Source organism: Capricornis sumatraensis, chromosome 22, assembly GCF_032405125.1.
Source record: "Capricornis sumatraensis isolate serow.1 chromosome 22, serow.2, whole genome shotgun sequence".
Classification (NCBI taxonomy): domain Eukaryota; kingdom Metazoa; phylum Chordata; class Mammalia; order Artiodactyla; family Bovidae; genus Capricornis; species Capricornis sumatraensis.
The window spans coordinates 24,666,674-24,693,544 of NC_091090.1; the positions used below are offsets into that span (position 1 = coordinate 24,666,674).

A 26,871-nucleotide genomic window follows, 5' to 3' on the forward strand; every position below is an offset into this window, starting at 1 on the left:
ATGTGCTCGACGCCCGGGCTGCCGACGCCGGGGGCCTCGCTGGTGCTGTGGGTGTCCTTCGTGGACGTGCAGCCCGAGGTGATTCCCGTGCAGCTGTGGGGGCTGCTGGGCGAGCGGCGAGACGAGTACGTGCGGCTGAGCCGGGAGATCCAGGAAGCGGCGGCGGCTGCGCGTGGCCCGTGGATGCTGGGCGGTGCCTCGGCCTTGCCTGGCGAGCTGTGCCTGGTGCAGGTGGGGAGGCTGTGGCACCGCGGCCGCGTGGTCAGCCGGCAGGCGCAGGAGAGCCGGGTCTTCCTGCTGGACGAGGGCCGCACCATCGCGGCCGGGGCGGGCTCGCTGGCTCCCGGGCGCAGCGAGTTCTTCCACCTGCCGTCGGAGGTGCTGGGCTGCGTGCTGGCCGGCCTGGTGCCGGTGGGCGGCGGCGGCGCGGGCGGGGGCGAGCCCCAGCACTGGGCGGCCAGCGCTGTGGACTTCCTTAGGCACCTGCAGGGCAAGGAAGTGCACGGGCGCGTCCTGGACATCCTGCTGCTCCACCGCCTGGTCCTCCTGGAGGTACCCGAGCTGTCCCAGCAGATGCAGGAGCTCGGCCTGGCTCGGCAGGTGCCTGACGGCGTCTTCCGCTCCCTGCTAAAGCGCTACCTCTCGGCCGCAACGCCTATCCTGGGCCCCAGGGCCCCGGTGGTCCCGCGAGTCCCCCCTAGGCAGGAGCAGCCTGGCCTGGATTACTTCTACCCTCAGCTGCAGCTGGGCGTGACGGAGCCCGTGGTGGTTACCCAGGTGTGCCATCCCCACCGCATTCACTGCCAGCTCCGCAGCCTCTCGCAGGAGATCCACCGCCTCTCCGAAAGCATGGCTCAGGTATATCGGGGCTCCCCGGGGACTGGGGACGAGCCCTCTACCAGTGCCCCCTGGGAGGAGAGAGAGGAGAGCCCAGACAAGCCTGGCTCTCCTTGCGCATCCTGCGGGTTGGATGGACTTTGGTACAGGGCGCTCTTGCTTGAGACTTTCCGGCCCCAGCGCTGTGCCCAGGTGCTTCACGTCGACTATGGAAGGAAGGAGTTAGTGAGTTGTAGTAGCCTCCGCTACTTGCTGCCTGAATATTTTCGGATGCCTGTGGTGACCTACCCTTGCGCACTGTACGGACTCTGGGATGGTGGGAGAGGTTGGTCTCGGTCCCAGGTCGGTGACCTGAAGGCACTGATTCTGGGCCAGGCAGTGAACGCAAAGATTGAATTTTATTGTTCCTTCGAGCATGTGTATTACGTCACCTTATATGGCGAAGATGGGATTAATCTTAACTGTGTGTTCGGAGTACAGTCCTGTTGCTTGGCTGACCGGTTCCTTCAGAGCCAGGGCAGAGAAGAGGAGGCAGAACCGGAAACAGCTTTTCAGTGTCAATCTTCTGCGGAAGAAATGGATGAAGAGATTTCACTCCCCACCTTACCCTCTATCAGGTTAAAGATGAACACCTTCTATGACGCCCAGGTGGAGTTTGTGAAAAATCCTTCTGAGTTTTGGGTTAGGTTGAGGAAACACAATGGCACCTTCAGCAAGCTGATGAAGAAAATGTGCAGTTTCTATGCCTCTGCCAGTAAGCTGGATGGTGTCATCTTGAAACCCGAAGCCGATGATCTTTGCTGTGTCAAATGGAAAGAAAATGGCTACTTCCGGGCTATGGTCACCCGATTAGACGACCAGAATGTGGATGTGTTCTTAGTCGACCGGGGCAATTCAGAAAACGTGAACCGGTATGACGTGAGGATGCTGCTCCCTCAGTTTAGGCGGCTACCGGTATTGGCCCTGCAGTGCACCCTGGCCGATATTTGGCCTTTGGAAGAACACTGGAGCCAAGAGGCAATTTCCTTTTTTAAAAAGACTGTGCTCCACAAAGAGTTAGTTATCCATGTCCTTGATAAGCAGGATAATCAGTATATTATTGAGATTCTTGATGAATCAAGAACGGGAGAGGAAAACATTAGTAAGGTGATGGCTCAAGCTGGATTTGCCAAGTACCACGAATTTGAAACAAAGGACAGTCTTTCCGTAAGTGTCCACTCTCCAGGGCATGTTTCAAACCATTTTACCACAGACAGTAACAGAATATCTTCTGCCAAGAAGGAAGTAGAACAAAAAGCCGTGAGAGATGGTAAAACTACAGCTGTTCCAGAAGTAGTGACTGGCACAGCAGCTATGACAAACGTTTCAGCTGGACTCGTGCAGGACAATGAGAAGAGAGTGTCTGTTTACTCTCCTCTGGTACAGAATTTCTTGGGAATTGAGTCAGGCTCTTCTTGTAAAGGAGAGCTGCAAGTTGGAACTACAGTCGAAGTCAGAGTATCTTACATTGAAAATCCCGGCCATTTTTGGTGTCAGCTGACCAGGAACACCCAGAGATTTAAAGCACTCATGGGTGGTATTCAGGACTATTGCAACAACACAGCTCCTCCCCACGAGGGAACTACTCCTGCTTGTTTGGCAAAACGAACAGCGGATGGAAAATGGTCCAGAGCTCTGATTACCGGGGCACAGTCTTCAGAGTATGTCAACATCATATTTGTAGATTATGGGGACAAAGAAATGATATCTGTGAAGAATATTTATTCAATTACTGAAGAGTTTCTGAAGGCTAAGGTTCAGGCTTTTAGGTGCAGCCTTTATAATTTAATTCAGCCAATGGGACAAAATCCTTTTCTTTGGGATGAAAAAGCAATCCAAGCTTTTATTGAATTTATAGATAATGCACGGGAAAACAATCTTGAATTAAAGTGCACAATATTTGCTCTGGCTTCCATTCATGATGAACTGTTTAATGTGGTGGATCTGCTAACACCTTTCCGGAGTGTATGCCATTTTTTGGTACAAAAGAGACTTGCAAGACCAGTAAAACTTCAGAAACCTTTAGAGTTCTCCATTCAGCTCCATTCTTACTTCTATTCTACCTATGACATGAAAATCGGAAATGAAGAATCAGTGTACATAACACATGTTGATGACCCTTGGACATTTTATTGCCAGCTGGGAAGAAATGCAAGTATTTTAGAACAGCTGTCCCATCATATTACACAATTAAGTCAAGTTTTGCTGCATTTAAGAACATCTCACTTAGTCCCCGGCACATTGTGCCTTGCCAAGTATACTGATGGAAACTGGTGTAGGGGGGTGATCATAGAAAAAGAACCAAATAAAGTATTCTTTGTTGATTTTGGGAACATTCATGTGGTAACAAGTGATGATCTGTGCCCAGTGCCTAGTGATGCGCACAGTGTCTTACTTTTGCCCATGCAAGCCATTAAATGTTCGTTATCTGATGTTCCCGATCATATACCGGAAGAAGTTACAGCGTGGTTTCGGGAGACTGTTTTAGATAAGTCATTGAAGGCTCTGGTCGTAGCAAAAGATCCAGATGGAAGACTGATTATTGAACTGTACAATGATAGCATTCAAATTAACGCTACTATTAACGAGAAGTTAGGGCTCCGGGGCTACAAAGGTGGGACAAGGAGAAGAAAAAGCAAAGCATTCCTCTCTACAACTGAAACTCTTGAAGTGAAAAAGGCAGATGTGAAGTTGTCACCTACAGAGTATTTAAGTAAATCAGAGAACAAACCAGATAGTATGGCACTCTTAGGAGAAACATACAAACCTAAGATCAGCTCAGCATGTAGGGAACTCAAATTTTTACAGAGTTCAACAAAGACAAACTTAGTCACTCCGCACCAGGACTCTGTGGGAAATAAAAATAATCAAGTGTCTCCATTAACAACAGATAAGAAATTAGAAAGTTCGGCAGAGCCCTCCTTGAAAGCCACAAAACTAGAAGCCTCTCTTTCAGAGAGAAAACTAAGAGATTCATGTGACAAAGGTTTGCCTCTAAAAATTTCTGAGTTCCCTAAAAAGGCCATAATGCCTGGATTTAAAACAACTGTGTATGTTTCTCATATAAATGACCTTTCAGACTTTTACATTCAACTAACAGAAGATGAGGCTGAAATTGATCGTCTTTCAGAGAGGTTAAATGATACTAGAACAAGGCCTGAATATTATGCAGGCCCACCTTTGCAAAGAGGAGATGTAATATGTGCTGTTTTCCCAGAAGACAATTTATGGTATCGTGCTGTGGTCAAGGAACCACAACCCAATGACCTTCTCTCTGTGCAGTTTATAGATTATGGCAATGTCTCTGTGGTTCACACAAACAAAATAGGCAAACTTGACCATGTTAACGCACTGTTACCAGGACTGTGCATTCCCTGTTCCTTAAAGGGATTTGGGGTTCCTGGGATTTTAAACCATAAGGAAGTGATGCATTACTTTTCCCGAAGGACAGATGAGGCTCCAATAAGATGCGAATTTGTTCACTTTCAAGACAAATGGGAAGTTACTCTTGCTGATGAACATGGGATCATAGCCGAAGATATGGTGAGCAGATATGCATTCAGTGAAAAATCTCAACTAGAATTTTCTACCCAAATAGTTCAAGGGGCCTGTTCCACATCGGTCAGCAAAACAGACGTAGACACTTCTATGTTTCTTAACTGGTATAATCCAAAGATGAAGACGATTAGAGCTTATGCCACGGTGATCGACGGACCTGAATATTTTTGGTGTCAGTTTGCGGATACCAAGAAACTTCAGCATTTAGAAGTGAAAGTTCAGACTGCGGGAGAGCAGGCGGCAGATCAGAGAAGTCGTATCCACTGCCCTCGTATTGGAGATCCTTGCATAGTGAGATACAGAGAAGATGGGCATTATTATAGGGCCCTTGTCACCAGCATTTGTGAAGATTATCTTGTGTCCATCAGGCTTGTGGACTTTGGAAACATTGAAGACTCCGTGGACCCAAAAGCACTCTGGAACATCCCTTCTGAGCTTTTGGCTGTGCCCATGCAAGCCTTTCCATGTTGCCTCTCAGGATTTAATATTTCGCAGGGCGCATGCCCTCGTGAGGGATGTGACTACTTTTATGAAATAGTCACAGAAGATGTGTTGGAGATAACAATATTAGACATCAAAAGGGACGTTTGTGATATCCCTTTAGCCATCGTTGACTTGAAAAGCAAAGGTGAAAGCATTAGTGAGAAAATGAAGAAATATTCTAAGATTGGTATGAGTAGCAGTGATCTGAGGTATGAAAAAAATGATGCAGAAATAAAGGGAGCTCTCCGGTTCCCCAGTCCCGACGTTGGACTTAAGAAATCAATCAGTAAACTTGGACAAGAGAGAATACTCCATGTTGAATCCCAGACAGCTGAGCTCTTGGAAAGACTCAACAAAGACTTAAAGATCCTTGAAACGCAACCAGGTAAATTCTATGACCCCAAAACTGATAACATTTTTGAAGCTTTTGAAAACCCAGGCAAAAATAAGATTGGCACTGAGTTGCTGGAAGAAAAAATCAAGGGCCTATTTGGTGACAGAGCAAAGTTTGATGATAAGTCCCCAATGTCAGGATTTAACACATTCTTACCACATGCCACCGAGGCAAAGGAGGTCCTGGAACTAAATTCTCTCGAGGTACCACTTTCTCCTGACGACGAGTCCAAAGAGTTCCTGGAGCTGGAATCCATCGAGTTGCAGCATTCCCTGGTCGGGGATGAGGAGAAAGAAGATCTGGGCCTGGTGCCTCCAACCATTACTCTTCCCCAAGGCTGTGACCCAGAGGTCACCCTGCCACCATTGCCAGGGCAGCTGCCCCTCAACTGTGAAGATGAGAAACAGCCTGAACTAGAATTGCCTATAGCCCAGCTGTGTCTGGAGGACAGAATAAACCCTTTGTCTTTAACAGTTAGTCAGAAAGCCCAAGAATCCCTGTGCACTGAAGACGTGAGAGGATCCAGTTGTGCGGAAAGCTCTGATGAGGAGCGTAGGCTGCGCCTGCGCAGACAGACTTGCGATGCCAAGATGCAGATTGAAATGAGTATCTATAAAGAAGAATTTACAGAATGTACAAACAGAGATGCCATGTCATCACTGACCTCTCTGTTTTCTGAAGAAGAATACAGAGATGCAAGGAAACACAATTACACCTTACCAGATCATATCCCAGGTATGTGCAGTTTTTGACCCCCCATTCACTTTTATTTAACTTAGGGGAAAACAGTTATTTATCTTAAAGAGAAGAGAATAATTCTTATTGAATTAAAAAAATAACTTGAGGGGAGTTGAAAACCTGAAAAGAGAATTAGATTTGGATTTTTATGAAGGGTATTTTAAACATGATGAAATTAATGTGAAATAATACTTTATATACTGTGCAAAATGCTGAATTATTTTTGCTTTTAAAAATAGAATGCTTAAAATTTATGTCTCTAAAAAGTAGTCCCATTTCAAATGTAAACAAATCATCTCTAGGTCAAGACATTATGTTTTTTGGTCAGTTTTTAAAAATATGTAGTGCTCCTTTGCCAAGCTTAATGTAGGCATGAATTTACATTGGGGATCACTTTAGCAGAGTTTTAAAACAACTGGTTTTCTTCATACATATACTTTGCCGTTTGTTTTGAAACACTTAAAAGAATAGAGTTAGGGAGCCTATATTAATCAAGAAAGTTAACAGCCGCGAGTAAATATTGGAGAACACTTATTACCATTAACTTTTTAATAAGTTTTTTATAAATTATTTTTGCTGCTTTTTTCTTGCCTACGTAATAATATTTGAAAGTTACACAAAATGGCTTATCTTTGAGGTTTTTAAAAAAAATCAATGTTAGACTTTTAAATGTCAATTTTATTTATTAGATCGTTGCATAATTACAGTATTATTACACTGTACAAAACAGAGAAAACAGTAGACTAAGGAGAATGAAAATCAGCATGATTCCACCACCAAGCAGTGGCCACTGTGAATGCTGTGATGGTGCATATACTTCCTTCATCCGTCTCTCACCCTTTCTGTGTGTCCACATACGTACAGTGGTAAAAACTAAATAGAGGTCATGTTAATTAGGGAGACAGGACACGTTGTACTGTGCCATGACATCGATGGTACGGGAGTAGTGAATGCGTGTTAGGGAAATGCTGTGCTTGCATGTCTAACATTGAGAGATATGCTTTGACTCTCGCTGTGTTCAATCTGGCAGCTCAACCAGAGAACACGTACACTCTGAAAGGATTTACTGTTGGATCCAAATGTGTTGTGTGGTCAAGTCTCAGAAACACGTGGTCTAAGTGTGAGATTTTGGAAATAGCTGAAGAGGGCACAAAGGTATGTAAAATTGCAGTGAAGTCCTTTGTCTCAAAATGTACTTGCAGATTGTTTAGGAAATTTTACCAAACTTTACCAGATTAGAAAATCCCATTGAACAGATTAGTTACCCCTCATTCTCCCTGATAATTGATGCAATGCAAAAACTATTTTAAAAGTTTATATTTAAGCGTTCAGGGCTCTTTTGTCTCCCAGGAATCCTATCAGTCACAGAGTTGCATACTTTCCGCTTGTTATCTCAGTTAAAACTTTTTATACCTAATGCCACTATTTTGGTTAAGTTTCTCATTTCACAGCTGTTGGTGTTAGTTGCTCAGTCTTGTCCGATTCTTTGCAATCCCATGTAGCCTGCCAGGCTCTTCTGTCCATGGAATTCTCCAGACAAGAAACTGGAGTGGATAGCCATTCCCTTCTCCGGGGGATCTTCCCAACCCAAGGATTGAACCTGGGTCTCCTGCATTGCAGGCAGATTCTTAACCTTCTGAGCTACCAGGGAACCAGCCCCGACTAGATTCCTCTAATAACCTTCTATTGGTTTACCTCTAGTCTTCCATCAGTTGTTTCTCCACATTGCCAGTGTGCTGTTTGTCAAATGAGAATCTGACTCTATCATTCCCTTGTGTAAAATCTCCTGGAAACCTTCAGTAAATGGTGTTTTTCCTGTGGTTTGAAAAACCACCTGTGTCAGAATCCCTTGCCACATTTCCTAAATATCGATTCCTGGACTTTGCCCTCGCTGGCTGGCTAATGAAGAATTTCTAGGGGGAAGGATTAGGAATGTGCAGACTTACACCATGAGAATTTGAGAACATCCATCTTTGATGTTTAGGCATAGATACTCAAGATATGTTTTTTGGGACTGATGTACCATTGAGTTGAAATGTAATGTTGAAGTTTAATAAGATCATTGTAACTGCCTTTTAAAGTATTTCATTTGAAAAAAGATACTGTGTAACTAACATAAATCAGTGACAGTGTTGGAATTACCAGTTTTTATTACTTTTTTTCTCTTGTAGGTTTTGGACCTTTCAAATGGCATAGAGGAGGTGGTAAACCCTGAGAATGTCTGGAATGGTATACCCAAGTTGGATAAGAGTCCGTCTGAGGTATGAGTATATTTAAGCAGTTATTAGTGAGACTGTTGTTCATTTGGAAAGGTGACTTTGTTACTGAAAGGTGCAGGTCCCACGGCTCACCGCTTAGAAACCATTAAAGAGGCCAGGGGTTGGTGGAAAGGAAAGTTTGCTTTATTTCAGATCCCGGCATCTGGGTTGGGATGAGGGGAGGGCAGATGTCTGTCCAAAGGCCGACTCCCCCCACTGACAGTCAGTAGGCAAGAGCTTTTATAGACAGAAGGAGGGTACTACGTGTAGAAACAACACAGTCATCTCTGGCAGTCATCCTGAAACTGGTCATCAGTGGTCTGACCAGAATTATCTTGGTTGTTTTAGGTACAGTTGATCTTCAGTTCCTGGGCCAGTTTGTTTCCATTTCTTTGAGGCCAGCTATGTCAGGTTATGTCATGGCTACAGTCTGACCATCATGTAGTTAATTTGTCTGTCTGGTATTTCTGCAACACAGCTCACAGGATATGGCTCAGCATATTATCTACAGCCCTTGAGAAGGTCCTTGACTATGCTTAATAATTACATTGTTATTATTTGGTCTCCTTTGACTGTTTTCCTTGATTTCTGCATTTTCTCACTTTTCTGATTGCATTGATTTTCAGACAAAAGGCAGGCTGAGGACACAGTGGGGCATGGACCATAGGGTCCTGCTCTGTTTCAACTTGAACTGCTTTCTAAGCATTTGTATTTAGGAATAATGGAAGAAAAAACACTTGCAATAACAGCAATGGAAAACAGCAACAACACAATCAATGTTTCTGGATTTTATGCCCTGTATCTCTTTGGGAAAACTACTTATTAATGTTTTCCTCCTTGATTTTCATTTTGGGATTAAAAAAAAGGAAATTGTTTGTTTTTTGTGACCTTGATAAAATACCTTTGATGCAGAAAATCTGGGAAAATGGTGAAGTTAAAAAGGAGAAAGTAGCAATCACCTGTAAGACATCCATCCAAAGACAGATTAATCGGTTTGATTTTAAGAATTTTTGTTTATATGGGATATAAACATATCAGCAATATATTTTGAACATGGTTGATTTCATCATACATACACACATAAATTGTATTTTTCAGTTAAGATTATATGATAGGTGATTTCCTGGGCTATGTGTAGACACTTGATTTTATCCTGTTTGGAGTTTGTTGAACTTCTTGCTTCAAAATCTGTATTCGATAATTCCAATATCTGGTCATGTCAGGGTTTGCATCTACTTATTCAGATACAGACATTCAAGTGATCTTTGTTAAATAATCTCTTGGAATTTCTTTGGAGATTTCTTAGTTTATATGGTGATTGAGTTTGTTGGATGTTCCTGGTTAATGCATGATCTTTTTCATAAGAGGCACACTGGTTCTTAGAATTGAGGGTTCAGTTCAGTTCAGTTTAGTCACTGTCGTGTCCAACCCTTTGCGACCCCATGAACTGCAGCACGCCAGGCCTCCCTGTCCATCACCAACTCCTGGAATTCATCCAAACCTACGTCCATCAAGTTGGTGATGCCATCCAACCATCTCATCCTCTGTTGTCCCCTTCTCCGCCTGCCCTCAATCTTTCCCAGCATCAGGGTCTCTTCAAATGAGTCAGCCCTTTGCATTAGGTGGCCAAAGTATTGGAGTTTCAGCTTTAACATAAGTCCTTCCAGTGAGCACCCAGGACTGATCTCCTTTAGGATGGATTGGTTGGATCTTCTTGCAGTCCAAGGGATTCTCAATATTGAGGCATGTGGAGAATGAAATCAGCTCTTGATGACTTTAGTGTTATGTGAAAGTATGCACTAATGAAAGAGAACAAAGAACTACTTGCCAACATCATTCTGCTGCTGCTGCTGCTGCTGCTGCTGCTGCTAAGTCACTTCAGTCGTGTCCGACTCTGTATGACCCCATAGATGGCAGCCCACCAGGCTCTGCCGTCCTTGGTATTCTCTAGGCAAGAACACTGGAGTGGGTTGCCATTTCCTTCTCCAATGCATGAAAATGAAAGTGAAGTCGCTCAGTTGTGTCCAACTCTTAGCAACCGCATGGAATGCAGCCTACCAGGCTCCTCTGTCCATGGGATTTTCCAGGCAAGAGTACTGGAGTGGGTTCCATTGCCTTCTCTGAACATCATCCAAGTAAAATATAAAATATGCCAATTTCATAATCTTTTAGAGAAACTTTGTATGATAATAGATACAGTGTGAGGATTAAAATATTTTTAAAAAATCATATCTGTGGGAATAATTCCCTGTAGTAATTAGAATATGCATCTTTTCCCTCTCCCCATTTTTAAAGGACATGAATTTTGTCATGGTAGCACCCACGTAAATAATCTTCTTGGGCACTCCCTGGTGGTTCAGAGGTTAGGACTCCATGCTTCCCGCTGCAGGGGACATAGGTTCAGTCTTTGGTCAGGGAGCTAAGATTCTGTAAGCCACAACACACTCTCCCCTACACCGTGTCCCTCCCCCCCATTTTTTTTTTCTTATTTTCACATTTCTTTCTCAACCTGAGGTTTTTCTCTTTTTGTTTCAGAAAAGAGGCCTGGAGATGATGGAGATTTAACTGTGGATCGATTAAGTCTGGTCAGTCAGTTCAAAGCTGCTCTGAAATAAGTGCCATCTCAACCAGACCAACAAAAATATTTGAGAAAATTGAGAGCTTGTAAATACAAGATATTGTCATTTTTGAAAACTTTGTGTTGAAAACAAAACAGGTCTGAAACTGCCTGTGTGGTGTATTTATAGTGCTGTTTCTGTATATATGGAGTTGAGATGTTTCCTCTCCCTTTAAATGTGTCCTCTTTCTAATCAGTTGGGAGGATTTATTTGGCTAAACAGTTGGGCTAACACATTACTCACATTGCAAAAAAAAGGAGTATTTTGGTTTCTTCTGAATAATAGTTTAAAATAGAAAATTGTAGGTTTCTGACAAGCATAGTATATGATGCTACTTGGGGGGATGGCTTTGTTAGCAGTAACTCCTTCAAAATTTTTGTTTTGTTTCTGAAGCTTTGCTGTTCTGGTTTTGACTAATACTCTGTTTGAATTTAGAAGTATACTAATATGACACAAAATTTGAATAAAGTTTGTCCTGAAAAGTATAATTTCATTTCATTAAAAAGAAAACATCTGGGACTTCCTTGGCAGTTCAGTGGTTAAGACTCTGAGTTTCCGCTGCAGGGGCAGGGCTTCAGTTCCTGAGGCCCTAAGGTGCAAAGAAGGAAACTAGAGGAAGTCTGTGGCCATGGAACAAACCACAGTTCTACAATTAGGGGATACATAGTAATGGTAAATGGTAGCGTTCGTGTGTTAGTCCCTCACTGTCCTTTCAATGCACTTTTTTCATGTAATCCTTGATTCTGAGGTGCATATTAATATTACCCATATTTTATAGGTGCGAAAGTTGAAGCTTTTCAGAGAAGATAAATAATTTGCCTGTCAAAGAGCTAGCAAATCTGAGAGGCTTGAGCAAACCTAGACCCATCTAACTTCAAAGCCCATGCTTTTAAAACAAGGCTTTGCATAGGTAGCAGCATGCAAACAAATCCTAACATTAGGAAATAGACCTTACCTGTACGCGGCTTACTAGATATGTGACCTGGGCAGGATATTATATTATTGTTCAGCCTTGATCTTCCTCAGCTGTAAAATGGGGATAATAAAACTTTTCTTGCAGTGTTTTTAAGATTAGAAATAACTTATTGTGCCAGGAAAGGAGTAGGCATTTGATAACTATTTCCTTCTTTTCCCTGAAAGAGGCTCAGTATACACTATGGTAGGTTATATTTTTTTAAACTTCATTGGATCCTTTTGCATCAGCCTGTGCCACAAACAGGATTTTAAAGAGCTGCTATTGAATGGAACATCATTTCTAAAAAGGTGTGTATGAAACGTTATGAGAACTCTGAAGCCTGATGAGAAGAGGGAGAATTAAAAACCTTAAAAGTTGGGTAAAATTTCAATAAGTAAAAAAAGGAGAGGGTTTTACATTACGTGTAATTGAAGTAGATTAGTATATTGCTTGTTCCTAGGATAATGAATGAACATATTTGGCTCATTCATGTAGGAGTTGTAGCTGTGAATTAATTCCTGGGAGCAAAGTTCAGAGATGTATGAAGGCCAGATTATAGAAAGCCATCTGTTTCATGATAAAGAATTTAACTCTTCATTTTAAAATATTTACTCTGAACAGTTATAGGAGAAATTATATTTCTCAAAATGAGTGATTTTGCACATTAAAACATTAAGGTAGGCCTGAGTGCCAAATCAGAAAATGCAGTCACTTATTAACAAGGCAAAAGGAATAGGCATAGAATAGTTAACCAGGCTTGCTTACTAAGTACTGGTTACCCTTGTTCTCACTGGCTTTCGTGAAAGTTAATTATGCAGCATTCATAGGAACAAGACCATTCTTAGACCCAAATACACTTGGCTGATGAGTGGCAGAAATGTCTATACCGCTTGGGAAACAAAACACGTTTTCCATGACTCCCAGAGGCGCAAGCGTACACATCTTTCAGTGATCTTTTCACCTCCATTTATTGTGCTTTTCTCCTTTTACTACTCCACATAAAATTTAAAAGATCCATTAAATCTCATGGAAAATGAAGCAGTAAAAGTTATGGCCTTTTTAAGTTAGCAAAACTGGAATTTCTTCAAGGTTGAATCTTGATCTTTTTTTTTTTTCACTTTCCCTGTTTTCATGTTTTTAATTTTTATTGGAGTACAGTGCTGTGTTAATTTTTCTGCTGGACAGCAAAATGTGTCAGCCATACACACGCCTATATTCTCTCCCTTTATATCCTTCGCAGCCTAGGGTTGAATCAGTAACTTTATGTGTGATGGCTGGAATCGAGGGCCACTCATATGCACCTTTCTTTAGTAAACAGAATGTCTCTGAGGTAAACACAGTGAATGCAAGCAAATCACCAAGTTGCTTTAATCTGCTGCCTTTGTTTTGTCACCAGCCTCCATCCCCGTGTGGTCGTCTTATTGAAAGTGTGCTCTAGCGCTAATTCCACGGTAAAGCAGTGGCTTTATTATCCACCTGGTCTACCTTTTCTTACTGTGACCCAAGGTCAAATGGAAGTGCTGCCACATCCTACATAGCAGACCATGATGCTAAAACTCGATTCTATAGCCTATAACAGAAAAAAAGAGGCAAGAAAATCTGTTTATTATATTTTTAGGAGTTGTAGGTCACTGTAACACATTTTCAGTGGCCTTGTGCCTGTTTTATTATATGTGTCTGTTGAACTAATGTAAAATCAGTTTTTTTTACTGTGAAAAAGGATCACTTTAGTAAAACTAAAATTTAGGCTGCTATGATTTTCATATGTAGCCGTCTTTTTCTAAATTTAAAGGGAAAAAGAGTAATACAAGCTTCAGTCACTACTGTGGTATAGCCTACATTTTTTAATATGAGCTATTTGAGAAAATACACTAAAATCATATACACACACACTTTTAGACAAGTTTGTAAACAAAACTTTTTAAAAAGCTCTTTTAATCTAAATTTGGTCTCTCTGTTCCTGTGGAGTTCTGCAGAGTGGCTTGGTGGTTGGTTGTGTTAATGTTGGTCCCTGGAATAAGATTGTCATCTTCGCCTTCAACCAAAGGATCCCACTGATCAAAATCTTTCTGAAGTCCTGCAATATAGAAACGTCATATTCAACTTTTGAGAGCATTAAACAGTTCAGTGCCTCTAGGGGGCATCCTAGCCTCACAAACCACACACACCACGTCAGGATTAAGGAGTCGACAAGCCCCCTGTGAGCACGAGGTAGCTGCAACATCTGAATGAGAGGATTGAGGCCCCGTGCTGTCTGAGCATGGAAATCCCCGCCTGGCTTCACCGAAACACTGTTAGCTCTAACAGGCAGGCTTGCTGCCTATGACACAAGTACACAAAATCACAAATTGTTTTCCAGCTGATTGACTGCAGTGTTACATTGTAAACCAACTGGGAACCTTAAAATAGGACTTACGCTGTTAAGATAGGGCTTCCCAGGTGGCTCAGTGGTAAAAAAAAAAAAAAAAAAAAAAAAACCCGCCTGCCAATGCAAGTGACCCAAGTTTGGTCTTCTGGGTTGGGAAGATCCCCTGGAGGAGGGCATAGCAACCCACTCCAGTATTCTTGCCTGGAGAATCCCATGGACGGAGGAGCCTGGCGAGCTACAGTCCACAGGGTCACAAAAAGTCAGACATGACTGAGCACATGCGCATGAGTTAAAATAAACAGTTTTGTCCTGAGAATCATCCGGTCGATGTCAGGAAAGAAGATGCCGTATCTTACCTAAATGTTTTTGTAAGAACGCTAAGGAAGCTTTGTTGCTAAGGCTGATGGCTACATTGGAATCGATGTCTCCTTTCAGTGTGAATAGGTAGCCAATTATTTTGCCAGTGGCAAAAGTGAAGTCAACAAAATTCTGATGGACGGAACCCCTGAAAGAGAAAGGAGTTATCTGCAAATCACTTTGTTAGACAATATTATTTTTGTAGTTAAGGTGCAGGAAAGATGCTGGCCAAAACCCAAGGAAACAAAACTTGTAAATCTGATCTCCCTAGATGTACTCAAGGGTCACAAGACTGTTCATTTAGGGGTATGAGAGGTGGTTCTAGTGGTAAACAACCTGCTTGCCAATGCAGGAGACAGACGGGGGTTCAGTCCCTGGGTCTGGAAGATCCCCTGGAGGAGGGCTTGGCAACCCACTCCAGTATTCTGGCCTGGAGAATCCCATGGAGAGAGGAGCCTGGTGGGCTACAGTCCATGAGGGTGCAAAGAGTCAGACATGACTGAGTGACTTAGTATGCTTACAAGTATGTAAGCATCCTTCCCTCCAGACAAATAAGGCAAAGATTCCTGTCTTGCTTGGCATCTTGGTTTTAGAAGAGATGATTCCTGCTTTGTAGGTCACTTCTGATTTGAGTAGATGGAATGTTTTTTATGTTGATGGTCTTTAAACCCAGAGCCAGAATCCTGCCCCCTTACCACCACACTTAACTGGATCTCTATTTGCTGTTGAGCAAAACACCTTGTATTTCAGCCTTGGATTAAGTAGATTAAAAAACAAGCAAAAATTTGCCTTGTATTATTTAAACTGGAAAGCCCTTCATAAATATTGCTAATTGATGAACTTGTGGCTCAGCTGGTAAAGAATATGCCTGCAATGTGGGAGACCTGGGTTCAATCCCTGGGTTGGGAAGATCCCCTGGAGAAGGAAAGGATACGCTCTCCAGTATTCCAGCCTGGAGAATTCCATGGACTGTATAGTCCATGGGGTTGCAAAGAGTCAGACACAACTGAGTGACTTTCACTTTCAAACATCAAATAGAACAGCCACTTTCAATGCACAGTTTTTACTATCTCTGGGCATTTGACATTTGATTTTCTTGCATTTTTCCCCCACTTTATTTCCTTGACATCACATCTTTCCTCCTTTGCCTGAACTACTCTGTTCTTCACTGGCTCGTCCCCTAAATCCTCAAGATTCTATTTTCAGACCAATTCTTTTCTCACTTTGCAGTCTCAGCTCCTCCATAGATTTCATTGATAATACATTGAATACAAATTCTGTACTTTTCCAATTTGTGACCAAACACATATATCTAAAGGTTAAAACACACCCGTTCCAGGGATTCCCCTGGTGGTCCAGTGGTTAAGGCACCCTGCTTCCAATGCAAGGGGCGTGAGTTTGACCCGGGAACTAAGATCCCACGTGTTATGTGGTGCAGCCAAGAAAATGTAAAAGAACAGAACAGAACAAAAATTACCTTTCCAGCCCCACTCAATGTCACTCTTCCTCTTTACTTTGCTACTTTTAAGCAAACCCCTATTATTTCAGTTATCTCTACTCAGTATAGAGCCCAGAACTCTGCTCAGTGTTTCCCACATCCCAATCCAAACTTCGAGTCAAAAGTAGAGAGGAGGTAAACAGTCAGGGCCATGAGACAGCTGAAAGCAGAGCCCTGAATGCTGCCTGCAGTGGAGAGAGGGCCTGAAGAGAAGGAGTGCGTGGAGGAGAAAAGAAGGGAGCCGTCTGCAGGACATGAGAAGCGCAGGAGAATGGAGTCGTGGTACCCACGGGAGGAGAAATGGGGGTAGTCCACAGGTGGCAGGGATGCAGAGACAAGGGCTGACGCTGCCAATAGCAACACAGCCATCTGTATCCCTAGTGGAGCCAGTTTCAGCTCACTCCCAAGGTCAGAAGACAGACTGCAGAAGTCAGAGTAAACGGAAGTCAGGACAGGGAGGCAGAGAAGGGAAAAAACAGAGAGAGTGATAGCCTAATAAGGAAGGCTGAGTATTCTCTACTATTTCTGTTTTAGAATTAAACAGACTTGCATATACCAATAAGCTAAATTGACATCCTTACCTTAAATATCTGGGTCCTTTCTCACCATCTATCTAAAGCCTTTTGATTGTTTAAGACCCATTGTACCACCATTTCTTCTAAGCAGCCTTTTATGAGCACCTTACTTGGTGGCTCAAAGACTGTAAAGAATCTGCCTGCAAAGGGCAGATCCAGGTTTGATCCCTGGGTTGAGAAGATCCTCTGGAGAAGGGAACGGCTACCCACTCCAGTATTCTAGCCTGGAGAATTCCATGGACAGAGGAGCCTGGTGATCTACAGTCCTTGCAGTCGTAAGAGTCAGACACTATTGAGCGACTAACACTTTCACTTTCACTTAGAAAACAGCCCTCCATTCTGTCTCCAGAGTGTTTATTGCCTTTACAGTGTGTGTTTACTTCCTGGCACCTCTTCTCTGCCCTTCTGAGTAAATCAGGTTCAGACAGAAGCAGAAGCCCAGTTTTTGTAACATCTCACTACAAGTTCAAAACCCTATGGGAATTCTTTTTTATCCACGATGTAAGTATATTGTCAACCCTCAAAGGGATCCCATTATAGCTTTGGGAATTAATAAATTCATATACTTACCAAATGAGTAAACACAGTACAGATCTCAGCAGATCATCTTACTTAAAAAAAAAAAAATGTTCTAAGCCAAGCCTAATGATGGAATACTTCCCCCTACCCCAGTCCTAGAAATGTGTAGGCTTGCTCTTATATTCAGACAGAAGTAGCATGCATCCTGATGCAAATTTTAATTATCAGCATATGTACGATATATACGAACACTACTCAAAAAAAGTGCATTTTAAAAAGAGAAAGTCTAAATGCACTTGGAAACTGAGATTACCTAACAGTCTCCCTTATTCCAAGTCTAAACAACAAACTGAACAATTCTAGACTAGCTACTCAATGATATTCACTGACTGTGTATCCAAGTTTCAGGTTTCTGTTTCAGATGACATAATGTCACTTACTGATACTTACCTAATTGTAATCATTTTTCGCTCTCTATCAGGTAAGAAGCATTTTTTCATTCTTATGATATTAGAAGGGTATTGGAATCGTTCTGAGTTGATAAAAAAGAGGGGTTGAGGAATTCTGGAATATACTTCATCAGCCACGGGAAACATCCATGCATCCAGAGCGATGCCACACCTGATGGAAGAGGGCTGGTTAAATGCTGCCCGCATGCAGGGATTTCTAATATCACAGGGATTCAGAGACAAACACCTCACCAGTTCGTTATGGGTGATCTCTCTGGGCGGAAGAGGTATTACCCTTCAGTGTGGGAAGGGGATATCATTAGCTTTGCAAGGCAGCAAACTTGTAATTACATCACCATTTTCTTTAGGAGGCATTTGAGAATTACAACCCTTAGAAACATTAAAAATTTTTTTGTCATCCTTCAAGATCAATTTTAAAATAAGTAATTCTATAAAATTGTGGGGTGTCTATCTGAAAAGATACAGTCTATGCACGATTGCCCCTGTCTTTCTAGTTCTTCTGGACCCTGCCGTGTTCTCATTTTCATTATATCTTTCTGAGTAACAGTTAGACCCTTTCCTTTATGTGTAAAGATACTTCCCCTGGGAGAGTTGAAGAAAAGCATGTGGAGTATATCATTTGAAAATGCAATTCATTCTCTTTCTTTAAAGTTAAGTTATCCAATGTTTCTTGGCCTTTTGGAGACTCTATTTTATGTGCTAAATGGATGAACGAAGAGAATCTTCTTATGTTGAAATAGCTTTTAAGAAATGTGAGCTAAAGTTTCACGAATGATCCTACTTTCTACATGGTTGATTCTATGTGATCTCATCAGTTTGGGATGAAACGGTTCAAGAAAGAAAATGTTCCTTCAAGTTAGAAGACTGGGGTCCTGACTTTCATTCCAGTAGCTATGTAATTTTAGCCCATGCTCAACCTTAAAGATGGAAAAAATAATAATTTAAAAATGCCCTGCCCATCTAACATAGAATTGGAATCAACTTCTGAGAGAAAAGGATGTCAAAACTGAGATACAAAGAATAAAAGTTTGGAGGTGGGTGGTATGTTCTCAGTAAAAATTTCATGTATGAAAACCTGGAGCTGAGATAGTGCAAATGTGAGTTATGTAAAACAGTTTTTTTTAAATGTAAAACAGTTTTTTAAAAAAAATGCCCTGCCAATTGGGGAATCTAGAAAATAGTATAAGATGACATTATTATTACAATCATTATGTCACAGATAATATGTATATATAAAGATAAATTTCCAAATGAAAATGATAAGCCCTTGAACAGATAAATAATAATGAGGAAAAACAGAGATGGGGAGAATTTTCAATAGCCAAAGTAGATGTTTCTGTTTAGGAAAATTCATGTGAAGGATTTTATGGAGGCAAAAGAATGGACTTGTGAACTCCAAAAGGTCTCTTCCTCACTAAGAACTTGGATACATTCTATATCACATGTGTTATGACTTCCCCCTGTTGCAATAACTTAACATTCTCTCTCTCAGCCTTATTCTCTTACCTGAATCTCTGGTCTTCACTAAGAGTCTGAATAACTGTGGCTCCACCAAAAGAATGTCCAATAACTGCTATTTTATCCCTATCAATAGAGTCCTATGTGAAAAAAGCATGACATAAATGCATAAGTATCTCACAGGCTGTTCAGAGGATAGGCAGAGATTTTGTGAATCACAAGATTATTATTTCACAGGCATGGTTAAGTACCTTGATTCTTAGAAAAGAGATATATACACACTCACATGCACCCACACACCCACACACACACACACATGTGTACGTATACATACATGCCTATATATATGAACACTTCTATACAAAAACATGTTATATATATTTACTTATAAAACGTATCTATATATATACTTATAAAACATATCTATATATATACTTATAAAACATATGTATAAGTTTTATCTATATATATACAAAAACTTCTTTGGTTTCAGCACCAAAACAAAAAAAAAACAAAAACCTCAAATAAAGAAGTGAACTTCATGGCTTTCTTCATCACCCACACTTGCATCATCAATGTCATTGCTGATCGCTCCCTCTCCCGCACTCCACATTCATTAATTTGTCCGTACTCTGAGTATTTATTGAACACCTGCTCTGCGCCAGGCACTGCAGTTCATTTCCCACGAATTCCTAGTCTATTTGGGAAGGAGTTACAGATACACAATGCAGATGAGGTAAGGAGGTGCCAAGGAGCATGTGTGCCCAGTCCAGATGGGCAGTGGGGCCCAGGCAAGCTTCATGGATAAGGAGATGCCTGACTTAGGCTGATGATTAAGCAGGTCTGCGTCAGGAGGATGAGGCATCAGACCAAGGGGACCACATGTCCAAAGCCAAGGAGACAGGAGTGGCTAGCTGAGTGGCACAAATGACTCACAGTCCAGAGGACAGACCATCATCTTAGTTTGTTCCCTTCGTTGTATTCCACACTCCCACACACTTCTGAGTCTTCAAGCACACTATCCGCTGGGATGTGCTTCCACCCTACCCCAGCATTTTGTCTAAAACTTCTGACCAGTGTTTCAGGATCAAGCTCAAAAAGATGCAGGAGCTGCCCAAGAAATTACAATACTTCCACTGTTGATATTATATTGAACACACGAAATTGCCAATTTTTTTTTGTAGATCAAAGGTGGCTGGTGGCAATTGTACACGTAGTTCAACCTAATGCATTTCTCACTCTTGGAATACTTTCCCAGTACTCTTTTTTTTTTGAAGCCCTTTATCATGTTGTACCTTGTATTATAGCAGTAAAACAGACAATAATAAGAGCAACAAAGAAGTCCAGGCCAAGGGAAAATGAATTTTTTTTAAGCTCACCTTCAGCTGTTTCACATCAAACTCTAAATCTAGTACATTCGTCACTGGCCTCCCGTGATCAATGTCCAGAATCAAACTGAGAGCTTGAGAACATTCCTTTGCTCGTTGCCGTAACTAAGAGGATGATTAGAAGTAGGACATGACAAAGTAAAGAGCTGTGACATGTAAAGCTTGTGTAGAGGGTGAAACACAGGACGAAATTTGGTTGCCTATAGAACACAGCCTAGCATAATGAGCCAGGCACCAGCTTTGCAGGTACTTATCACTTAGTCTAAATCCTGGCTCTGTTGCTTACCCACTGTGTGTCCTCAAAGGATTTGCTTAACCTCTCTGAGCTTCCATTTATTGTATAATAATGTCCACCTCAGTGAAACGCAGGTGGGATTAAATGCAATAAGACATGTGAAAGCATCCTCTATAAAGTTTGGCTTGTTGTTTAGTCGCTCAGTTGTATCCAACTCTTTTGTGACCCCATGGACTGTAGCCCACCAGGCTCCTCTGTCCACGGGGTTTCCCAGGCAAGAATACTGGAGTTGGGTTGCCGTTTCCTTCTCCAGGGGATCTGCCCAACCCAGGGATCAAACCTGGGTCTCCTGCATTGCAGGTGGATTCTTTACCACTGAGCCACCTGGGAAGCCATGAAGCTTGGCACAGAGGTAGAAAATAACATGCTTTTATTCACTTGGTCTTGCTCAAAGCCTCATATGAGATACTGTTAATGTTCATTATTTCATAACAGCTAAAACATGGAAACAAAACAAAAAGAACAAGTAACTTGTCCAAGATAAGCCCACTGCACCTGCAGAGTAATGGCATCAGGATTCAAACAAAGAAAGTTGCATTCTAAGGCCTGAACTCTTAATAATATTCTCTATCACCTCAGTCTGAGAAGGCCATGGCACCCCACTCCAGTACTCTTGCCTGGAAACTCCCATGGACGGAGGAGCCTGGTAGGCTGCAGTCCATGGGGTCGCTAAGAGTCGGACACAACTAGGCGACTTCACTTTCACTTTTCACTTTCATGCATTGGAGAAGGAAATGGCAACCCACTCCAGTGTTCTTGCCTGGAGAATCCCAGGGACGGGGGAGCCTGGTGGGCTGCCGTCTATGGGGTCACACAGAGTCGGACACGACTGAAGCGACTTAGCATAGCATAGCATAGCATCACCTCAGTAAAAAGTAGACTTCAGTTCCAACACAAAAGAATTCTGAATATTCAGTCATCTCCTAGGATTTTCGTGTTGGTCTTTGTTTTTACTGTGACCCAGGTACTTCATTAAGGGAATTTGATTACTCAGGGAACCTTCTGACATATCTTTTGGGAATGGGAAGTAAGGAGAACTAGGGGCACAGTCTGCCCTATGTAAGATAATTAAATGAACAAATGTCATCATTTTGCCTACATCTTTTGGTCAGCACGCTACCTCTTCTCTTCCTCAACGTACCTGCTCATTTCGTAAAGGAAACTCCTCTTCTCCTCGCTTCAGTGTTCTGAGATAGAGCCAAGACTTGCTGCCTCTTTCTACAGCAGACTGGTTCTTGAAATAGTATGTCGCAGACGCAGAGCCATCTCTACGATAGAAACAGAATCAATGACTTATGTCACTCGTGTTCCTCACCCCCATCCTTGATTCTTTCTGACTTCCCTTCTTCCACTCTGCTTTTTTTTATTTTAATCAAAGAGGCCCCAAGGGAGTTCTAAGAAAAAGACATTGTTGCCTGTGAAGAAGGCACTCTGTCTTCATAATTCTGGGAGACCCTGGAGTTGAACACTCTCTCCCGAATCAGATCCCAGCACCACCACTTACTAGGTGTGTAGTTTGGGGCAAATTACCCTTCTTTCTTTGGAAGGAATGATGCTAAAGCTGAAACTCCAGTACTTTGGCCACCTCATGCGAAGAGTTGACTCATTGGAAAAAACTCTGATGCTGGGAGGGATTGGGGGCAGGAGGATGAGATGGCTGGATGGCATCACTGACTCGATGGACGTGAGTCTGAGTGAACTCCGGGAGTTGGTGATGGACAGGGAGGCCTGGCGTGCTGCGATTCATGGGGTCTCAAAGAGTTGGACACGACTGAGCAATGGAACTGAACTGAACTGAACTGAACCCTTCCTCAGCTTCATATTCAGCCTCCCTTGATACAGTGATAGTAACATCTTAAAGGATTGTTAAGAAGATTAAATGAGATGGTATATGAGCACGGCACTTAATGAACACAACGATGAACCCAATGATGGTATATGAAAACGAACTCGAGAAATGTTAGCTGTTTTTTTATACACATGACAATCTAATTCAGTCTCCTTTTTTTCTCAGTCATGGGTAATCATAGTTGACAATTCTATCAGTATTGTTTTTTTCCTGCTGAGTAGCACAGCTTATAGGATTTTAGTTCCCCAACCAGGGACTGAACACAGGTCCTTGACAGTGAGAATGAGTCCTAACCACTGCACCACCAAGGAATTCCCTCTAACAGTACTTTGTATAAACCTTTAGGAAAGGTAGAGCTCAGCCACATACCAAGTGACATACCTGTGTTCTACAGCAGCAACTATAAACCCGTGGGATGCCAGATCAATGCCAATAGCAGAATAAATCGTCCTTCAAAACAAAAATGAGAGAAGCATTCAACTACCAGTCACAATCACAAGGGATCCACAAATAAAACCTGGGAATTGGATGGCAGGACTCCCCCTGTAGGCGTGCCCTGGGGTAAAGAATAGGGCTGTGGTTCTCAAAGGGGGCTGATTTTAGTCCTCTGGGGATATTTGACAATGTCTGGAGGTATTTTCATTATCAGGAGTAGGGGGGGTATATTACTGCCATCCAGTGGGTAGAGATACTGCTAAAACCATTCTGTGATGTACAGGACTACCTTCACAACAGGAAATGATCCAGTCCCAAGCATCCGGGGTACCAAGGCTGAGAAACACTGCTGCAGTGATGGTAAATACTGCCTTTGAGAGTTCTGGGTTTAAATCTTGGCTCTGCCTGTTTCTAGTTATACGACTTTAAATACTTGCATTACTCCATTTCTGTCCTCATCGGCGGGGACAGATAATAACGTTTTGGCTTTAGAATAATTATAAGGTTTGGTTTTTTTTTTTTCTTTTCCCATTTTTTGGCCACACCAAGTGGCATGGGGACTTTAGTTCCCTGGCCAGGGATTGAACTCATGTCCCTATTGGAAGCACAGAGTCTTAACCACTGGACCACCAGGGAAGTCCCAGTTACTAGGTCATGATAAGAAAATACGTAACATAGGCAGGTTGTACAACGTGATGCTTAAGACAACAGGACCTACACTCTGACCACTGCAGGTTATTGGATCCTGGCTCCTTCACTTACGAGCTGTCTACCTGGGATAAATCACTTATCTTCTCTCTGCCTTGGTTCTTTACCCGCAGAAGGGCGATGTTATAACATCTGGGAACTGGTGGGATTATTATAAAGATTTAGTAAGTTAACACATGTTCAGTGCTTATAACCATGTCTAAAACAGTGGAAATACCAAACACAAGTCAGCTGTTAGGTAAATGGCTAGACAGGGTGAGATGGGTCAAGAGTCATGTGCTAATAAGCAACTACATTTAGAATCCTTCCACATCTTGGTTCTGCACAATCTTCTTCGATCATGTATTCTTTTTTTTATTTTTGACATGAACCATTTTTAAAGTCTTTTTTAAATTCATTATAATATTGCCTCTGTTTTTTGTTTTGTTTTGTTTGGGTCACGAGGCATGTGGCATCCTAACTCCCTGACCAGGGATTGAACTTGCACCCCCAGGATTCAAAGGCAAAGTCTTAACCACTGGATTAAAAGGGAACTCCTGCCTATTATGTATCCCAGAGTAAATGGCCATAAAGAAAAAAAAGGAGGTAGGTGAGTAGCATGCTTTCTTCTCCTGACGATGGAAGGCCAAGTCAGGAAGAGAAAATTATCTGGTACAGGGGTCAGCAAAACCTGTTCTGCAAAAAGCCAGAGAGTAATTGCCTCCAGCTCTGCGGGCCTTACGTTATTTGTCTCAGACTCAGTTCTGCCACTGTAGCACAAGACTAGAAGAGACAATGGGGAAAGTAAATGTGTGTGGCTGGTGTTTTGATGAAAGCTTATACACAGATGCAGGAGCAGGCTGAATGTGGTCCTTGAAGTCTGAGATGCCGATCGTTGGTCTCATAGGAATCAAATAACTAGTTGGGCTACAATTAAACCAGTGAAAATTTCTCATTGCAGATGCTACCTGATTTTTTTTAACCAGCTAAAAGCCACTTTTTCTTTTCTAAAATTCTTATAAACCTGAGGCAGAAGACGGGAAGGGAGTTGAGAAAATGTCGAAAAAAAGTAGATGGGGTGGTAGCCATGAAAACATGCTACCTGTCATGATCCAGAGACCATACTTGACTAGAGCCCACCCAGCTCCTGCCCCAGTGGGTCCAAGTAAAGCAAGGCTTCCTGTAGGTTGGTTCCAGTGACAGGGCATGGCATGTGTTTACCATAGGTCCCTTCTTATGAGATGCAGAACTCTGATGAGCAAATCTTGGTCAAGCTCTCCCTCCATCAGCCTGGCCCAGTTTTTTTCTTAGAACTGTACCACATTCATACCCTTCATACCCAGTCTTTCTGTTTCCCATCTCCTTCTTAACTGTCCAGCCTGCATCACAGGCTGAAATCTCTCCCCATCTTCTCTGCTCCTTCCCTTCTATCCTTCATGGGCATTTCCCAGTACATGCCTTTCACAGCTAATCTACTCATGGTGTCTATTTCTTGGAGAACCTGAACTAATACAGTGAATGATTTTGAGAGTGTAAATACTGTTATGTAGAAAGACAACCACCCAAATTACAACCGCCTCTCTCCTTTGTTGTGAGGCTGGTCTCCATGGGCTGGAGGCAGGAAAAGACAGGGCTAAGGACTGATTAGCAGATCACAGCTAATTCTGAAGGAACTCTAAGTCCTCCCAGGACAAGGACCAGCCTGACACTCCAAAATCTGCTGTCTCTCTCTTTTTTTTTTTTTTTTGAGGGGGAATGCATTCAATCATTGATCCCTGGAGGCTAAAATTGTTCAGCCTCTTGACACTTTACCTGAATGCTCCAAGACCATGAGAAAAAATAATTAGTGGGTATTTTTCCCCAGTCCTCAGAGGTGCATTCCAGGCTGCAGGAGTTGTCATTGGACCTAGAGAGCAGTGGGAGGTGATAATGAGTGTCTTTTTCTGACTTGAATATCGCTGGTTAATTTAACTTACATCTCCTGAGTATAAAAACCTGACCCATGGAATTTATTCTTTTATGCATCAATAGTAAATTCATGTAAAAAAAGTCTCCTACTAGAAACTACCAAGCATGGGCATGAACCACTTGTTTTTTTCTTAAGACCATAGGATCATGAATTATCAGTTCTCATTGTCAGCTCTGAACTTGAGGTGAGACATTTCCTACTGAGAGGTGTGTTCAGGAAGGCTGCTCCTTATCATCAATCCCAGATCTTGGCAAAATTTCAAAGGGAATGTTCTGAAACCAAACAACCAGTAAACCTCAGGAGCATTATACTGAGATTCAGAATCTTCAAATGGGAAACTCCTCCCACTCTAATTTGATCAAGGTCAAGAGAAAGATGGAGAGACCTTAGACTTCACTCTCAGATGTGGCTTTGGATGAAGTTCTGCCACCGAGGAGCTGCTGACCTTGTGCAGGTCAAGAGAACTCGCAGAGCCTCAGAGTCTTCTTCAGTAAAATGAAGGAAAATAGAGCTCTCTCATGGGGGGCTGGTGAGAATCATATTTAAGTGGGAATATACGTAGATGGCCTTCCCTGCCTGCAATGCAGGACACCTGGGTTCGATTCCTGGGTCAGGAAGATCCCCAGGAGAAGGAAATGGCAATCCACTCCAGCACTCTTGCCTGGAAAATCCCATGGATGGAAGAGCCTGATAGGCTACAGTCCACAGGATCGCAAGGAGTCAGAAACGACTGAGCGACTTCAGTTTCATACGTAGATAGCATCACTGACTCAACTGACATGAACATGGGCAAACTCCAGGGCACAGTGGAGGACAGGGAAGCCTGGCGTGCTGCAGTCCATGGGGTCGCAAAGAGTCAGACACGACTTAGCGACTAAACCACAACAATATGTAAAGCACACCTATCCAGTCACATAGTAAAGGGCTCAGAATGGAGGCTGTGGTCTTTTCCTCCACTTCTCACTTATTATGGTCATCATTCTCATCATTATCATCATTCTCATCATTCTCATCATTATCATCAACTATTTGTGTTCCACTTTCTCATCAACACAATGGAGATGTGCCCACAGAAACCGAATGTAATAACTGCTATAGCAGTGACCTATAAACTATTCAGCAT

General features: G+C 42.4%; 2 protein-coding genes across 4 annotated transcripts in view; one reads left to right on the forward strand and one right to left on the reverse strand.

Moving 5' to 3' along the window:
• TDRD6 (tudor domain containing 6) lies at window positions 1-10,872 on the forward strand. Of its 2 annotated transcripts, XM_068961117.1 has the most exons (4): window positions 1-6,046; window positions 7,080-7,204; window positions 8,221-8,310; window positions 10,843-10,872. In XM_068961117.1, the coding sequence occupies exons 1-4, from the start codon at window positions 1-3 to the stop codon at window positions 10,870-10,872; spliced, it is 6,291 nt and encodes a 2,096-aa protein (XP_068817218.1). The 2 variants fall into 2 exon arrangements, with proteins under 2 accessions (XP_068817218.1, XP_068817219.1); XM_068961118.1 differs by lacking the exon at window positions 8,221-8,310.
• Window positions 10,873-13,785: 2,913 nt separating this feature from the next.
• The window catches only part of PLA2G7 (phospholipase A2 group VII), a 34,732-nt gene continuing 21,646 nt past the window's right edge, over window positions 13,786-26,871 (reverse strand). For both annotated transcript variants that reach the window (XM_068960897.1, XM_068960895.1), the window contains 8 exons: window positions 25,592-25,685; window positions 23,039-23,107; window positions 21,950-22,076; window positions 20,505-20,618; window positions 19,174-19,265; window positions 17,648-17,818; window positions 14,605-14,753; window positions 13,786-13,957 (listed from right to left, as the gene is read on the reverse strand). In XM_068960897.1, coding sequence (XP_068816998.1) covers window positions 13,815-13,957; window positions 14,605-14,753; window positions 17,648-17,818; window positions 19,174-19,265; window positions 20,505-20,618; window positions 21,950-22,076; window positions 23,039-23,107; window positions 25,592-25,685 — 959 coding nt within the window. In that variant the 3' untranslated portion in view covers window positions 13,786-13,814. The remainder of the gene's footprint in view (window positions 13,958-14,604; window positions 14,754-17,647; window positions 17,819-19,173; window positions 19,266-20,504; window positions 20,619-21,949; window positions 22,077-23,038; window positions 23,108-25,591; window positions 25,686-26,871) is intronic.